General features: G+C 38.5%; 1 protein-coding gene across 1 annotated transcript in view; it reads right to left on the reverse strand.

Moving 5' to 3' along the window:
• ABCC4 (ATP binding cassette subfamily C member 4 (PEL blood group)) overlaps positions 1-18,275 on the reverse strand; it is a 159,753-nt gene that overhangs the window by 71,223 nt on the left and 70,255 nt on the right. The window contains exon 20 of the mRNA XM_060769490.2: positions 6,039-6,118. Within this exon, the coding sequence (XP_060625473.2) occupies positions 6,039-6,118 (80 nt within the window). The remainder of the gene's footprint in view (positions 1-6,038; positions 6,119-18,275) is intronic.

Below are 18,275 nucleotides of genomic sequence, written 5' to 3' on the forward strand. Positions count from 1 at the left end.
AGTTTTGTATACCGACTTGGCTCTCACCTCCAAGATAACTCCTTATGTATGCATATGCAAAATCTGAAAGAAGCTGAGATCCCAAAGATTTCTGGTCCCGAGCATTTCAGATAAGGGATAGCCAGCCTGTGCAATCACATAACTAGAGTGACAACAACTAGTACTTTCTAACACAACTGAAAATTATGGACAGCAGGGTTAAATTAAGATGCTTAGAATGGTACATGTGTTTGTGTGTGTCAAAAATATACTCCTCTCTGACAAGGACTATAGAGAAAAGAGGGTCATATTTTTGACACACACACCAGGAGAATCTAGCCTATGGAAAAGAAGATCCTAGGCACACACAATGCACAATTTTCTCAATCCTCAATCCCTCAAGGGTACAACATAGTCAAAACATCCAGATAAAACACAATACCATTAAAATGTATATATTAAAATACATAGTACAAAGATTGAAACATGATACTAATAGAATTAGATGTTTGTTAAACACACCTGTGAAATACTTAACTGTGCCCAACAAGCATTCATACATCCAAACATACTGGATTTGTACAAGTGTCCAAGACAAACATTGGAACAGAAATAAAGTGACCAACTTATTCTACCTAGCGGTTTTTAGATTTTCTGCAGAGGATAGATTTTCTTATATCCTTTAATATGCCTCTATGTTTAAAAGTTTAACATTTTGTGTTAGGGTGGAGGACATTTAAGCAGAAAAAGAGCTTATAAAACAGATAAAAAAATATCTGCTTTTCTTAAAATCTCTCCAACTGCAGAGTCCTTCCTGCAGAGAAGCACGGAAGGAATATCCAGGAAGCTTCAGTCCCTCTCCCACTAGTGTCAAGATTTGTTTTCCTTTTCAACAACAGGGGAAAAAGAGATAGATGGATCGCAACAGATTATTATGTTTTCACATTAAGAACAATAGGAAATACAGAATGCTAAGTAAACAACATTGTTTTAAAACACATAATGCAATTAACTCTTCATTTGCTTTCTAAATGAGGATCAGGTGAGCAGCTGGCCAGTATTGTATCCTAATGGTAACGGTGGAAAAGAATGATGGAAAGATCGTGTCAGTCAAACATTTGGCGGCACTGGTTTCGAGAAATCAGATCCCCAAATTATGAATTATTATTTGTGGCTCCATTGAGATATACAGCCAGCGCGCATTCGAATTTTCCTTATCTACTAGTACCCATTCATGAATTTCATTGGAATTTGCTCCACCATACTAAGGACTTCAGGAGATAACACTACAATCACCATAATCCCCTAACAATGAATCCACACATCTAACAATAGAGCCAAACCAGAGGTCACAGAAGTTACCCAACGCCCTCTTTTGTCCTCCTCCTGAGAACCAATTCAGGCTAGCTAACATCCATTGCAATCCATTGTTTCACCAGTATGGACCATTGTCCTCCCCAGGCTAGGGACACTATCATCATTAGCAGCCATCACCCCAAATACACCCACATTCTTTCCTTCACACACCCCATGAGAGGCAACACCAAAAACAGCCAAAAAACTTCAAACCGAGCAATGACAAGTTATTACAGTTCTGGAGGCCAATTGACAACAACAACAAACAACACATCCCAGCCAACCAGCCTGCAGATCCTAGCCTGCCACCAGCTGGACCAATCGACATGCAGGGCAGCATAAGTCTTTTGTTTCAAACTGCTGTCAAAGTGCTACAAATTTTTCTGAATGTTTGCATTGGAGTATGCCAGTTCTCTCTGGCCACTGAGAATAAATACTCTGATTTTGCCTTCATCATGTCTGTGTCTTATCTGGTCCTAACTCGTAAGCTCGTAACTTTAGGCCCAGAATCCACATGTTTAGCGGAGCTGTAATCACATAACACTGGTTGGCCAAATGCTTCACCTCCATTTTGACTTGTCAATACTGAAGCTCAGTGTGGTAAACTTTAGTAGCACAATGAACACTTCTGGATCTGTTGTTTTTTGTTCTCCTTCTTAGACTGCTGAGTTGAATTGCCTGCAAACATCTGAACCCATTTTCATTTGCCTTAATTATACAGTCAACTCTCAGTTAACTGGAATTTAAGCAACCAGAAATCTCAAGCAACCGGCAAAAGTTTATTGATTGCTATTTAAGTTAAATTGCACATTTTTATATTACATTAAAACTGTGTTACATTAAGTTTGTCTTGATTTGTCTTGATTTGCTTTTAATTATTGTCTTTCAGGTTTATATCAAATAGATACAGGGTTTATGGCATGGTATAGTATCGGTTATAGTATTAGGTAGACTTTTAAAATATTAAATCTCATTCAACCAGAAACTACATTTGACTGGAATTTACTAATCCCCATCAATGCAGATTAAATCAAAGTCTACTACATTTGAGGAAGTGAAGGGTCTATTTTTGACTTAAACAATTCCCAAGAAACCCTGGTAGAAAAGAAATGCCTTTCACTCCTTCTTCAAATTAGGATCCTCTCTGCACTTTGCTTCCCCAGCTACTTACTACATTGATTAATAATACTGCTAGTATAGGAATTAGTGGCTAGTCCCTAATACCCTCTTCCTGAGCAAGGTACTTACCCAGGTGGTTTCCATTCAGTATCAAAATACATGAATACTCAAATCCCATTATAGAAAATGGCATAGCAAAAGGGCGATCCCTTATTATAAAATGGCAAAATCAAGGCTTGTTTTGGAGCTTTTTTATTTTGGGAGAATATTTTCAGATCATCGGGGGAGGCATTGCTCTCGAACCCGCCACCTTCGCAGGTGCATCTGGCGGGGACGAGGGACAGGATCTTCTCGGTGGTGACCCTTCCGTCTGTGGAACACACTCCCTAATGAAATCAGGTCAGCCCCCTTTCTCCTATCCTTCAGAAGAAATTAAAGTCATGGCTGTGGGACCAAGCTTTCGAGCAGCAGTTCCAGCAGTAACAATTATAAAGGAATCACGTGATTGACAATAGATGGATTTTGAATTATGACTCTGGACTTGGCCTTGGTTTTGTCTCTTTTAAATGGTCTTTTAAACTTATGATGATGTTTTAATTAATGTTTAACTGTGTTTTTATTGTTGTTGTTGGCATCTAATAGTTGCCAGTTGTAAGCTGACCTGAGTCCCCCTGAAATAAATAAATAATAAACTGTGGGTGTGAAGGAGTTGGCCATAAAGAGTAGTGCCACAGTCTCTTAGGACCCTTTACTTAAAAGGCTCTGAGGAATGGCACAGCATTCAGTCCAGGTGAGTGCTATAGATTCCTTCAGCCTAATGCTTCTCTCTGATAGAGTTGTTGTAGATTTTTCGGGTTATATGCCATGTTGTAGAAGCTTTCTCTCCTGACGTTTCACCTGCATCTGTGGCAAGCATCCTCAAAGATTGTGAGGTTGAGGGTTTTTGGGTTATATGGCCATGTTCTAGAAGAATTCGCTCCAGACATTTCACTGTATCTGTAGCAAGCATCTTCACAACCTCTGAGGATGCTTACCACAGATGCAGGCAAAACATCAGGAGAGAATGCTTCTAGAACAAGGCCATACAACCCGAAAAACCTACACCAACCCAGTGATTCTGACCATGAAAGCCTTCAACAATACTTCTCTCTGATAGGTTATACTGCATAGAAATACCACGTGACAGAACTGGAACAGAAGGAGTTCATCATCTACCACCCTTCATGATCTCCTGAACAAGAATTTCACCCTGCTTCATGGGAAGGTGAGACTGCCCTGAGCAGGTGAGATACCAGGATTTCAGCCTACCATTTATTCTTGGAAGTCTATTGGTATGTGTGTTACATGAACTGGGTAATCAAGAGGTAAGGATGAGGGTCTCAGAAACCGTTTCTTGCATTAATTCTCTCTAGACTCAACATTCTCTCTATACTATGTGTTCTTCTTGCTTATTTTGGTGCTAGTGCACAGAACCACCCTGGGAAGTTACAGGAAGAGCGTGTACTTGACACACTCTTTAACTTTCAAGTAAAGCATAGCCTGAGCCCATGCTGGACAACAATAAGGACATCAAGTCTCAGAGGTTTGTCAATGGACACTTCTAACCAGCATGTACTCATCCCATGACACTTGTGCTGTGACATCCCACAAACAGCAATCTTATCTCACACTCACTTTGGAATCTAAATGAAGACAGTGAACAAGTTTACCCAGGAATATGGAATGAGGTGTCATCACTATGCTGTTCTACTTCTCTTGCTCATCTGATTCAGGTGATGCAGTAGAAATGCTAATCAGTGTCTGGGATCAACAATGGACTCCATGAGGAATAATAAAGCTGAAACTCAGTTCTGTCAAGACATACTGTTGGTGGGTGGCCTGTCTTCCCAGGGAGGTAATTTTCCATCATTCAAAATAAAGCTCCGTTCTCCCTCCCTCAAGGAACACGTTGTATTATTCCTAGACCAAGCTGCATGACCGGAGGTCAAAATGGCCTCTTTTCACCATCAAGGTAACTTTCACAAACCAAAGCCTAAGCCCTTGCTGCCAGTCTTCTTGGCCAGAGCCAGCCAGACTGGTGTCATTATGTTCTCGATACCCCCAAATCCCTCGAATGGACTGTAGCTTGTCCAGCCTTTGAAAACTGGTCAAAAGGTGGCACTGTGGTTAACAACACAGTCAACTGCTAAGAGGGATAGTGCAAAGGTGTATAAGATCTCAACTACTGTATATACCCATATATAAATCAGTTTCGTGTATAAGTCAAGGACAGGTTTTGAAGCCAGAATTATGGATTTTGATATGATCTGGGGATCATTCTGCAGAGAAGGGAAGTGCCAGCACTGCCTTGGGGGTAGCTGCTGACATTTTTCCATTTAGGCATTTGAAAAGGATGGGTCTTTTTTGTAAGATTTAAGGTAAAGTACCTACATTAATTTGGAGCTATGCCATAGTCTATTTTTAACAAACATTTCTAGACCTCTGCACAACTATATGCAGTATGTTACTGGAGCAATGTCTGGAAACACTGGCTTCTGAAGTACCACCCCCATAATTTCCTGGCTCCTCTGCCTGCAGATGCTGGGAGTTGTAGTCCTAAAAGTAGTATTTCAGAGTATGTTCACTCCTTGATCACAAAAGGTACACTCACAATGAAGACTCACTTCCTAAGGTAAAGCAGAAAACAATGTGGTCCTATAAGGATATCCTGAGATAAGTGGATCACCCCCACCCTTCTCCAAAATGCCCTGAAATAATCTGTGAAATGTGTTCCTGTGTGTTTGTTTTCTATATTGTTTCCTGATAACGTTGCTAATCTGTCACCACTTCCTTGACAAGAACATCTTTTGTGAAAAGACATCTCTCTTTCTCTCTCTCTCTCAAAATCCCTTTCTGTCTTTTTTGTATTTATGACAACTTTTCCCTTTTGTTCTCATTACAGCTATTATTTTCAGCCCTATTATTGCTAATCTCTTCTTTGTAAATAGCCACACCTGTTTTAATCCAAAACAGTGTGGCAAACATTGACTTCTTTGAGGAAGTACATGCATAATTAGGTTAATCAGTGCTATCTTTTCATGTGAGCTGATTGTTTCTTTACTGTGGACATATTTCATAACACTGCAGCAAGCTTGCCAAATGGCTCGAAGGCAACTGAGGTGCAATTTAACCAAGAGTGTAAGCTGTGAAACTTCAACATAATGGTAAGCTACAGGGAACCACTCCTACCCACCACTTATTACTCATTTCTTCTCCTTTTCCCTCCCCCTGCAATGCACCTCACTCCCTGTTTTTGACTACACCCTTTCTAAAGAAGTCTTTTCATTAAACCCAAAGGAGATGATGTTGATGGTGGTGGTGGTGGTTAATTAATTAATTAATTTTTATCCCGCTTTTCTCCAATGGATGGGATTCAAAACAGCGTACAATGGTTAAAAGCGGCAAAAATTACATAACATAAAAATTCAACAAAAATAATCATATAACTAAATATATGTCATCAAATTAGCAAAATGTGCACCTTTAGATCCTCGATCCCAAAAGCTCAATATCCATAACATCAGCTTCTATCAACTTGTGATTACCTGTACAAAGTCCAGAAATGTTAATGGAAGCAAGTCATCCAGGTGGCCAATGTCTTTGGAGAAACGATTCAGAATTCTTCCTGTTAAAAGAAGAAGATTTTGCATGATGTGAGAGAACTGCTAAGATTTTATCATTGGCATGGTTCTGTTCACCAGTTTAAAAGGGAAAAAAATGTAATTCAAACCCAAGCATATTTATCGTACATACTCGAGTATAAGCCGAGTTTTTCAGCAGATTTTTAAGGCTAAAGAAACTCCCTTGGCTTACATTTGGGCCAGCTTATACTTGAGTATATAAAGTAATTTTATTTATATCTATTTTTATTTTTGAAATTTACCATTAGTTGCTGCATTTCCCACCCTTGGCTTATACTTGAGTCAATAAGTTTTCCATTTTTTGTGGTAAAATTAGGTGCCTCAGATTATATTCAGGTTGGCTTATACTCAAGTATATACAGTACATGGAAGTCTATCCAGTTTTGTTGTGTTGGGTTTCCTCCCAATGAAATGTGCATAGGATTTTAAAAAACCAACAAGGTATAGGCAAAGCTGTATGTGACCCACCAAGGCTGCTTTTGAGGTCCACAAGAGTCCTCATCTTCAACAATGAGTTCAACAAATGCCAGAACAAGTAAGAGGGAGGAATCGGCCCTTTCCACAGTAACTCCCACCCATGCACCTCAAAGCCCTGCTCTGGAGTACTAAGAAACCCACTGAAGTCAGTTTTCAGGAGTAAGAAAACGGAAGGGAATGATGTTATATGTACAAACCTCATACTGGATTTAGGTTAAAAACAACTGGAAATCAATGTGATGACACAACTGGTACAAAAGGAAAGTTAACTGTAATTTCCAGCAAATATTTAGGGTTTAATTAAATAAGTTTTGGCCCATTAAATAAACTGTTGATTATTACATAATGCCATGCTTCATAATCCTTTCTTGAACAAGAGAAGAAAAATAGAAAGTAAAAATAGCAGTTCTGCCTTTGTTATGATATAAACACAAGTAAAATGGAATCCTGGTACCAAGATATAGGCTTTTGTAATTCTAGAGACTTTCAGATTTCAGCAAATGAAAGGCAACAATGTGATTAGGTCAGACAACACGGAAAGTCATGTGTTTTGAAAATATTTCTCTGTTAACATCTTGTTGATGCAACACATCCATCAAACAATGCTGATCTTTAGCTCATGTTCATGAGTTGCATTAATCTGTCATCAGTGAAGTAGCTTCACTTTGGCTTTCTTAAATTCTAGCTTCAAGGGAGGGGCAATGCACCCATAGCCCTTACATATACCCAAAGTCATTTCTTTGTCCTATAAAGCCCTCAATGCTTCTATATTGATACTGAAACAGGGGTTACACTTTAAAAATGTACCTGTTCTGACTTACATACAAATTCAACTTAAGAACAAACCTATAGAAAGTATTATTAAGTATTCCAGTAAATTTGTAAGTTAAACTTTGAATAGGCCTTTGGTCTCAAAAGACTCCAACATCAGCCAACAATTAATCCCAAATTTGCTCTGATGGAAGAACTGACCTTTCTGACTCTCTTGACTCTCTACTTTGCTCCCATTCAGTATCATGGAAGTCCTCAACTTTTCATCGTCTAGGTGTTCTAGGCTTCAGCTTCCAGAACCTTGAGAAGGAAGGATCAATGAGCAGAGATTCTGAAGCTGAAGTCCAAAACATCTGAAGGGCCAAAAATTGGGAGCTAGTGCTTTAGAGACTGCTCTACCTTAGGAACTTGGTTTTTTAGTAATACAGTTCAGGTATCCAAGAGAAAGGGGCTGGCAAAGTTTCCAAGGAAATGCATGTCCAGCAGATACATGAGCCACTTTGAGTTGCCTTCAGGCTGAGAAAGGCGGAATAGAAATGCAGTAAATAAATAAATAAATAAATAAAGGTATTTGTAGTTTTCAATGTATCACTCTCCACAATAAATTTGGAAACTAAAGGAAAATTTCATTTGAGGAGGCATAATTCTTATTTTCAGAAATAAGCTCCCATAGCTGAACCCCTGATTAGTCATATCTCCTTTATCATACATTAATGATGCCCTAGGCTTCAAGACTGCTTATTCAACTTATATATGATTAGAAAGTTGGATTAAAAGTCTTTGAAACTATGAGAAACCAGTATAGTTGAACAAGCTATTTTATATCCATGTGATGACTTCTTTAGATCTCTTTGTCCCATCCAGGTCCAATCTGTCTACTAAGAGGGGTTAGAACTGATTGTCTTCGTGTCATTTCACAACCAGCCTTGTATCTATTGACACATAAATTAAAATTCATTGGGGACAAGAAGTCTTCAAATAAATGTTCTTGTACATCTGTCCTCCATATTAGTTGAGAGCAGTTGAATGCGAGTGTGGCATCACACAAAATCTCTTTTTTTTTTAATGAAAGACTGCTATTCCTTTGGCTATTTCCTGCTGGTGAAAGGAGAGCAACCAATGGGAGTTTTAAAATGTGAGAACCAAATTATAAGCAGAGAAAATGGACATGTTATAATAAGAAAGCCCTAGACGGCAATCCACTTGCTCTATCTTCACTACCTGGACATGAATAACTGTGTCATATCACAGACTACTTTTCAAATTATTCCCATGGTTTCAAATGAACTTTGCCATGAAGCATAAGATGTTTCTATTTGTGAAATAGATATTTAGACCTCCCAGTTGTGCAGCTCTTTCTCTAAGTTACACAGGATCCCACGCAAGCTGAAATGTCATGAACTCTCAAAAAACTTTGCGTCACATCACTGAATCATAATTGCAACTCAGATTGTGGAAGCCAACAGTGGTTATTCTCAACTACTTGAGAATTCAGTTTCACTTCATAATTTGGATACAGGGCCTCGGGCCCCAGAGGGTAGACACAACTTCGTAATGAAATTGTTCACAAAAACTGTCACAAAGCAATTTTTCTCTTTGAAGTCTATCCTGAGAGCATCTTTGGCTTTGTCTCTCTCTTTCTCACCAGTTCTCAGCTTATGCTCCAAAAGGTTACTTAAAAAGTTTTTGAAGATAATTTTTTGTTAGACTGCTTTAGAGGCATGTGACATATGCCTGTCAATAAACCTTTTCAGCATTTGGAATAAATGAGGTTGATGAGATAAGCACAGTAAAAGCTGTGCCTTGGAATTCTAGCCCAAAACAAAATGCACACAAGTGTTGCATAAAGTAATGTCTAAAGTTATGACAACAGCTAAGGAGTGCCAGAATAATATAATTTCATTTTGGAGCCAAGCTAGTATCAATCTAGCCAATAGCTACACTAATCATTCCATAAGGAAGATTACTGGATTGCAATATTCACATTTTAAAATAACTACTTAGTTCTCATGGGTAATTAAGTTGCTAATCAACTCCAACAAACTGTAGCTTTGGTCCCAGCATTGTGATGTTCCATTAAGTAATGTGGCGTTTTAAAAAAGAGTATTTTGCCAGAGCAATTCGTGGGGGACAGGGAAAACAGGTTGGCTAAAAATCAAAGAAACTGAGAAAATCTAGTTTTTAAAAATTCTTATAATGATGTTAATCCTGGATAACAAAACAGCAGAAGCACGTGGCAGGGAAAGGATCAGTACATGAATATAATAAAGATGATGAAACCAAGAGCTACAATACTTGGAAAACTGTCCTAGAGAAAGCTAACAAGTATGCAAATGATTTCACACAAAGATATTGAGTGAATTATTTGTAAACTCAAAGAAAACAATGAAAACAGTGCAGATATTCCAAAGAACGCCAGGAACTTCCTTCTTCCAACCACAGGCCCTTTGACTATATCTAATGTCAATATGGAGAATCCCTCCCTTTGCTAATCTGAAGAGGCTTTTGATAGAGTTGTAAAGCAGATATCAGATGACCCATAGAACACCAATGATAGCTGTTATAATGCGAAAATGTTGTGGGAGGGAAGCATACTATTCCCGTATTATACCTTAAAGTAACTGACATGTACTGAACTGAATTGAATTTGGACCAGGGAATGCTTACTTTTGACACTAGGCAGTCACCCTTGCTCATTCCAACCTATGTTTCACAGAGTAATGTAGGCCCTCCACACACACAATGAGTTCTTTGATGAAAAGGTGGAATAAAGTTTATCTGTCAGAAACTGTATAAACCAGAAGAAACTACATCATGATCAGAGATGTTTATGTTTATGTTCACTAGAAAAAAAATTATGGCAAGAAAGGAGGAGGAGACATGTTGCCGCCGAGAGCTCTCGACAGCCACAGGTGTCTGCCTTAGCCCTCATCTCAGCCTGGGGATTTGGCGAGCTGCTGTGTCTACATGATGATAAGAGGGTGGAGTCAGATGAGAGCCAGAGGGAAGAGCCCAATGATCCGCGTCTGGTCTGCAAACCTGGGTTTGCCCATGCCTGCCCTCAATGGTTGGGGATCTCGGGCATTCCAGAAATGAGAGTCAGGGTTAAGAAAGTCCATATCATTGATACTTCTCTCCACTTTCATGATGAGGCAGCCAGGCTAATTAATATACCCCACTGTATATAATCCAATCCAATATGTATTTTGCCACACACACTACTGCTCTTTTGAATCAACACTGAAATAGTGGGAGTCAAACAGCTGTGTAGAAATCTTATCTTCCAATATCATGCTCTGACTTCTGCCTCTTTACTAAAGGGGTTTCCAAAGGAGTACAGGTTGAATCTTTCTTCTCCAGAATTCCAAACACAAAACCTTCCAAAAGTCTAAAGGTTTTGCCACCAGCTCCTTTTGCACGAGACTCAGACTGTGGAAGGTGGAATGCATCCCTTTCCACATACCAGAGAGAGGCAAAAGCAAGGCCAATGCACTTAAGAGTAGCGGGTGAAGGAGCCTGAGCCAAGCCTCTCCATCCCTCCTCCTTATAGGAGCCTCTCCCACCACTGTTGAAGAGGAGGAGGTCTTGTTCCCTGCTCTGTTGCCTTCACTGCCACTGAGATTGATTGTCGTTGTTGCACCTTTCCGCCTCCTGTCAGGAGCTGACCTGGACCTGCTGGGGTGAGGAGATCTGGGGCAGCCTGGGGATCCTCTCCATTGGTTAGCTAGGAGAGGGAAATTCTAAGCCAAGAAGTGTGAGACGGAGCAGGCGAGCATGTGCTCCATCTATCTGCTCTCCTTGCATGCCTGCTATCCTTGGTTTCTGCAACATTACTGTTCCTTTGTTCACTGGCTCCTAGAAGGCTTCCATACAGTACAGGGACTGTGTGTGTGTATATGCAAATACAGTTATTCCAAAATCTGAAAAAATCTGAATCCAAGAAGCTTCTAGCCTCAAGCATTTTGGATAAATAAGATTCAACCAGTATTTTTTATGATACAATCAAAGAAGTGCTTGTTGTGGAGCTACGAGGGGCTAGTAACATGTTTTAAAAAGATACAAACTTAATGCAATTGATCCTGAAAAATCCTTATTTCTTCACAATGCTACAGGGTTTGTTTGTTTTTATTTTTAAAAAATACACCTCATTCTATTCCCTATTGCTTACAAAAAGAAAACTAAAGTTTTGTAGCAGGACATATTTTCAAAGGAAACCAGGGGAATTCAAACTTAAGATGTACAGTCTTCACATTTTTTTGAATTCTCAAGACTTTTATGCAACACATATCAGCTTCCACGGGAGATACACTAGTCCTAGAGTTCTATGGATGTTGTTGAATTAAATAACTTAATCAGAATGCACACACTGTACTTAAGATTTCCTCTGAGGTAATTAAATAACTATCCAATGCCAATTAATCATAGTCAAATAAGGGTCTGTCAGCAAAGTGCTATGTACACATTTGGGGCTATGTTACAGTCAAATACTTGGAAGTATCTAAGTTAAACAATGATTCATTAAACCTCCCTCTCTACACAATGGTTAGGCCAAACTTGAAGTGAGAGAATCGAAAGTCTTTTGTTCTCCATGAAAGAGACATCAAACCTCAGTGTGTGATATTCTTTTCTTACCAAGTCTGTAAACTGCTTTAATTGCATGAATCAGAATGTGTTCAGGTGGCACTGTATCCACTCTTGCTTATGCAGGTGTTTGCTGACACTCTGGAGTGGATATCCAAACCTTTTCTTCAAAATAGCAAGGAACACCCTTGACAGAAATGTTCTTACCTGGCTTTTACTGCTTTTGTCCTCAGCCCCTACATAGTAAAGAAGGGGTGAAGCCGCTACCTACATCAACCTCTCTCAATATCACCTTAAATACCATTCTATGCAATAATTTACACACTAGTAGAAAAAAAGATATCCAAGCTCCTTTGTGAAAATAAAGCCAATATTTAAAATATGAGTGTCAATGAGTTTAAAAGAAAACAAAAGCTAATCTGTAAGTTAAGATCGTCTGGGGAGGCCCCGCTCTCAGTCCCACCACCATCACAGGTGCAACTGGATGAGAGACAGGGCCTTCTTAGTCATGGCCCCCCCAGCTGTGGAACTCCCTCCCCAGTGAGATCAGACTGACCCCCTCCCTCCTGGTTTTTAGAAAAGGGTGAAAACTTGCTTATGCAGTTAAGCATTTGGGTAGTGCAATATGGATTCAGGATAATGTAGTGATACAAATGACAGCTGCAAGACTAGGTACCATGTTTTAAAGTTTTATGATATTCATAGGTTTTTATCTGTTTTATTGTTTTATAATGTCATTTGTATTGTTGAATTGCGGCTTCAAACTGTGCCAAATTATGTAAGCCGCTCTGAGTCTCCTCCAGGGTGAGAAGAGTGGGATACAAACATAGTAAATAAATAGATAGATAAATAAGACCAAGTTTAATTTGTGACAATTTCATCAGTCTTATTTCTGGTCCAACAAATCATGTTTTGCTGAATCTGGAATAAAGTGTCTTATACAGGGGCTTCTTCTACCTCTTCCACCTCCATGTACTAATTCAGTTCAAGGCAAGTCAAACTTGGTTATAAAAACTTTAGTATACCATGGGATCAGAACTGGGTTCAACTCTCCTTCCTGTCCTGGATAACAAAATTACCAGAGAAATATAAGGAGGATGGACCAAAAGGCTTCCACTCAACAGGACAGGTGACATTATAGCAGAACATGTCTGTAAAATAGGAATCATGGAGCACACTGAAAATATACGATGGTGTAATGCAAAAATACCCCAAACATTACAATCGTGAGCACACAATGTGGGAGAGTGTGGGAGAAGTCTTCTTCTTCATGCTTGATAACACTTTAAGAATATAACAGTTACCTCCCGTCCCTGCTAAACTATGCCAGAAACTCAAAGGGGGGGGGGGGGGGAATAATTCTGTAACAAAAACATTTTTATTGCAACTATAAGCATTTTCCAGTTTATCAAAGCAGTGACAAATATGTGAATTGCCCAAATCAAATGCTGTCAGAAAACACACCCTGAAGCAAGACTAGTGAAGTTCAATGCAGCACAATCGTTAAATCATCAAAACCATTAAAATTGGGTTACAAGCTCTGAAAGAAACCATGTTCCTCAAAAAGAAATCTGGAGAGAACCGAAAATATTTATGTATGTATATATTTTAAATTGTTGACAATTACTGATCTCTTCTGGCTCGCTTTCCATGTTCTTAGAAAGAAATGTTTATATATGCCTCTTATCTTTTTAAAAAATATGTCATTAACACAGCCTGTCCATGTACGCTGCTATGCAGTTATTACTAGCTTCGCTACAGGGATCCTCTAAGTACGAATAAAGAAAATATGCCCAGATTCCCTCTCTTCTTCTCAACATCCCCCAGAGGAGTGAAACTGACAAGAACATAATCACTTTCCCTGACTTCTGCAAAACTACCATCATGGTACTGAGCAGAAGTCTGCTTAGATAACATACATTCTTCTAAAGTTTCAATGTGTGTGAAGCCTAGGTGTGGCTCTGTCTAACCTAAATTAATTTATTCTTTTAACAAGATTCTCAGAGCAGTTAAGGGGCCAGGAAAAAGGGGAAAGGTTTGTGTTTTATGCGTTGCTAGTGGAGGTTTTAATTTTTGACACAGAACAAATGTTTTGCTCTCTCCAAAGCATGGTGATTGAGAGCAAGCCACAGGTTTACAAGCTTCTTTCTACACACACACACACATACACAGAGTACAGTCTTGCTTATCCAACCTTCGCTCATCCAACATTCTTTATTATCCAACACAGTCTGCCTCCCACCCAGATCTGCAGCTGTTTCAATACATTGCAATGTTTTGGTGCTAAATTCATAAATACAGTAATTACTGCATAACGTTACCATGTATTGAACTGCTTTTTCTATTGATTTGTTGTAAAACATGATGTTTTGGTGCTAAATTTGAAAAATCATAACATAATTTGATGTTTAATAGGCTTTCCCTTAATCCCTCCTTATTATCCACCATTTTTGCTTATCCAACATTATACTGGCTCATTTATGTTGGATAAGTGAGACTCTACTCTGTGTGTGTGTGTGTATTCCTTCCCATTTTAACCTCTTCATCACACCTTCCCTGTATAGTTTGATGTATCTAATGGGGAAGTATTAATTAGCATTTTAAAGTCAACTTTTAACTATAGCTTCATTCCTTATTTCAAACTGGTTTAGGCGACACATGGTCAGTACACTTAGGATTGCACACAGAATTCGTGGTCCCTGGACCATCCCAGCCTGAGCCTATCCTCCCAAAATTAAAAAATAAAATGAGTCCAAAGAAGGAGAATTTAAAGAAAAACATGCAGCCTTGTTTTAGAGAACAACATAATTCTTGTTCAACCAGAATAAAAAAAAAAGATGCAATTTTCGCTTATGGTGGAATTGCTTTGAATTGTCTATATTGGCATCACCTCTATTTTGTGGCCCTTCCATTATACTTCAGGTAGTCATCTCTCCTATACAACAATGATTACTGAGACAGAGAGTGAACAAAATATCTCAAAACAGTAGTGTGAGAAAAAAGCTAAAACTGTATTTTTTGCTTCACAGAAACTCTGTTAGGTAGAGTTAATTTCAAAAACTGTTGCTTTCTCAAAACCAGGTGGAATTCAACTTTTTTCCCAATTAGTGTATTCAACTGCGGAGTAGGGAGACCCATCTATGAATGTTAAGCAGCTATCCCATGAAGTCACCCAACCAATGAATACATAGGAAAGGGAGAAGTGTTTGTGTGTGGATAGAATTGATTATTTGTGAGTTATTTCTTACCACCTCTGCTGCTGCACTATAACATTTTTAATAATGATTTCAAAATCAGTTTTCATATTGAGTTGCCATCAGTTAAATCAAGCTTAGTAAGTGGTCAAATGTTTGGTTTCTGGGAGGAAATCAAAGTGAGACCACAGTCTAAGTTTGACTTAACTGAACACAGCTCAAGATGGGACACCAGTGTTATGGGAAGTACTCTTTCAAACGATGTAGGGCAGAAGTAACAAATCCGTGAATCATGTTGGTACCTCCTTGTGTGTTACATAGAGGTTGGGGTCCCCAGAGGTATTTGTAGTTTTTCCAGTTCTGCAGGGGTCCCATGCCGCTAACCCCTGGGAAAGTTGAAGACCGGCTGTATTTGCATATGATGTGACTCTTCAGCTTAACGTATTGCCACAGAAGTTGCAAAGGAATTAAATATCGAAGGAAGGTAGAAATTAAGACCAATAACATGAGTGTGCTTGCATTTATATGAAATGCATTTCAAGAAAGAGAGACTGTATGTCTGGTACAACCTAACTTCCCTCTAATGAAGCCATCAGCCTCAGGCATTGAAACACTGTTTTGTTTCATCATCAATCTAGTGTTTTGTCATTATGCGATTGAATATTCTTCAGTGACCTACCTGCAAGAATTTCTTTCTTTCCTCTTTCTTCCTTTCTTGTTATCTCATTATAAAGTCTTTTACTGTCTTTTTTTATTTCTATTCCAATCATTTCCTAAATCACTTAGGTTTTTTTTGCCAGTCAGCAAACAATCAGAATAATTAATACCAATTGGCCTCTGGCACTAAAAACAAACTATACTCGCTAATCTGAGCACAAAGGCATTCAGTCTTAAAATGGTAGATAGGTCCTTATTTTTAAAAAGCAGCTTAATAATGTTGCTGTTTGCTTTCCAGTGATTTCAATTTTTTATCCTTTTCAAACTATACTTAAGGCTCTCATTGTATTCACCAACTTATTATCATAATATCTATCTATCTATCTATCTATCTATCTATCTATCTATCTATCTACCAACCAACCAACCTATACATCCACCCATGCATCTACCTTGTTTTTTTTGTTTGTTTGTTTTTTTGGCTGGATTTGCCGGATTTGTAAACTGCCTTGAGTCCCCCCCCCCCCCCGCACCCGGTGTCAAGATTATTATTATTATTATTATTATTATTATTATTATTATTATTATTTCTTTTCCTCTGGAGTTTTGTTACTGACCAATCAAAGCAGCACACATGAGATTTATCCTTCCTACATTTTCTGAAACAAAAATATATTAATACAAAATACCTAATATATAAATGCATCCTTCTGGCCTCAAATGAACAAATGTTTGAAATGCATCATATGACAGACATTGTATGACAGACATTCATATGGGATGTCTGTTTATGTTCATTAGGAAGGATTTAAAGACATAGTAATGTTAACTTGTTTTGGCATTAAATATATATAAAGGAATCCTGAAGTATCTTTCAGAATGAGAATGGATGTTTCTAGCAGAAGTAGTTGTGGACCCCACTTTTGTGGACTGGAGTTCACAAAAATTACTATATATAAGTCAATCTCATGTATAAGTTGAGGGCAAGTGCTGAGGCCAGAATTGTGGATTTTGATATGACCTGTGGATAAGTCAAGAATCATTCTGCAAGAGGGGAAAGCACCAATATTATCACAGGGAGCCAGCCATCCATGGCAGCCACTGCAATTCCTTGCTCATGCACTCAAAAAGGCCAACAATGCCACTACATTCTTAACCTGTTGGAGGTCCGTGGAAAGATACACCTAACTGGCAGTGGCTACTGCAAAAATTAGCAAAAAGATGTGACATACAGGCAAAAGGCACAAAATTAGGTGTATATGTCAATCTGAGAGTTTCCCTTCTTATAATGCTGTTAAAAGTTATCAACATGTTTTCAGAAATCCACATCACACCACTTTCTTAATCCCAAAATGAATATTATGAACAACCATTAAAGAGGAAGAAAGAGGAAGAACCCAGATGATGAAAATCCAATAAGCACAGGCACAAAGTCAAGATGTTTATAAGACTTCAAAACATGTTGCAGTTACGGTTGTTCAATAACGACATGATCACAGTTCATCCCTTCTGCTCCGCAGAAATTGAGGCAAGTGGAGTTTTTTGAAAAATTAAAAATTGACATAGGAATAACTTAGAAGGACATCTAACATCAGAGAGTGTGAACTGGATTTAAATCCCAGGCTATGATTCATCACAGAGGTTTAAATTAGATTATCTGCCAACAAGAAGTCGCGCAGCATTAAAAAGGGTGACTGCCTTCAGGAAAATTAAAAAGGGATGTTCCCAGTGGCATATGTTTCAACTTTAAAAGGATCTGAAAGTCAGCCCTTTGTCTCCACCTCCCTCCCACTTCCACACCAGAAAACAAACAATTGCAGTAATTTCTTTGGTAGCCCCAAACTTTGCTTCAGTGCACTACCATCTGAAATGTGTCTTATGAAATGACGCCCTTATTTAAAAACCAATTTAAGATCACAAGGTTTCAAGAAACCAAGACGTATTTTATTGACAAACCTCTTCATCAAAACTCTACACTAATCAGAATACAGTGTGGGAGAGCAACAGTATTACTTTTAATTAAATCACTTGAGAAAATGTCAGCAGCAACAGTTTTGTAAGACTTCAATAACGAACTTATGCTTATCCTTGTAGAATGCCAATATACTGTACTATACAAAGACATCAAAATTAGCAAAAGGTACAGGTAAACCCAAACTACGTACAATCCTATGCTCATCTAGCAGCATTAGAAGGCCATTATGTCCTGCACTGAAGCCATACATAGTTTACCTCCTAAAATACTTACGCACATAAACTTGACAAGGATTGTATCCAAAATTGTGGAGAACGTGTGTGTTTTTGCAAAATACTCTGGTGTACAAAGGTTTCATGTCATCTTTTGTAATTTAATCTTTTAAAACATGAGCACAGAGGTGAAACTTATCTTTATTGTGTCTGATCTAAACAGATAAAGAGACAAATATGGCTACGAAAGCTACAGGGTGAACAGTCATACATT

Source organism: Anolis sagrei, chromosome 3 (genome assembly GCF_037176765.1).
Source record: "Anolis sagrei isolate rAnoSag1 chromosome 3, rAnoSag1.mat, whole genome shotgun sequence".
NCBI lineage: Eukaryota > Metazoa > Chordata > Lepidosauria > Squamata > Dactyloidae > Anolis > Anolis sagrei.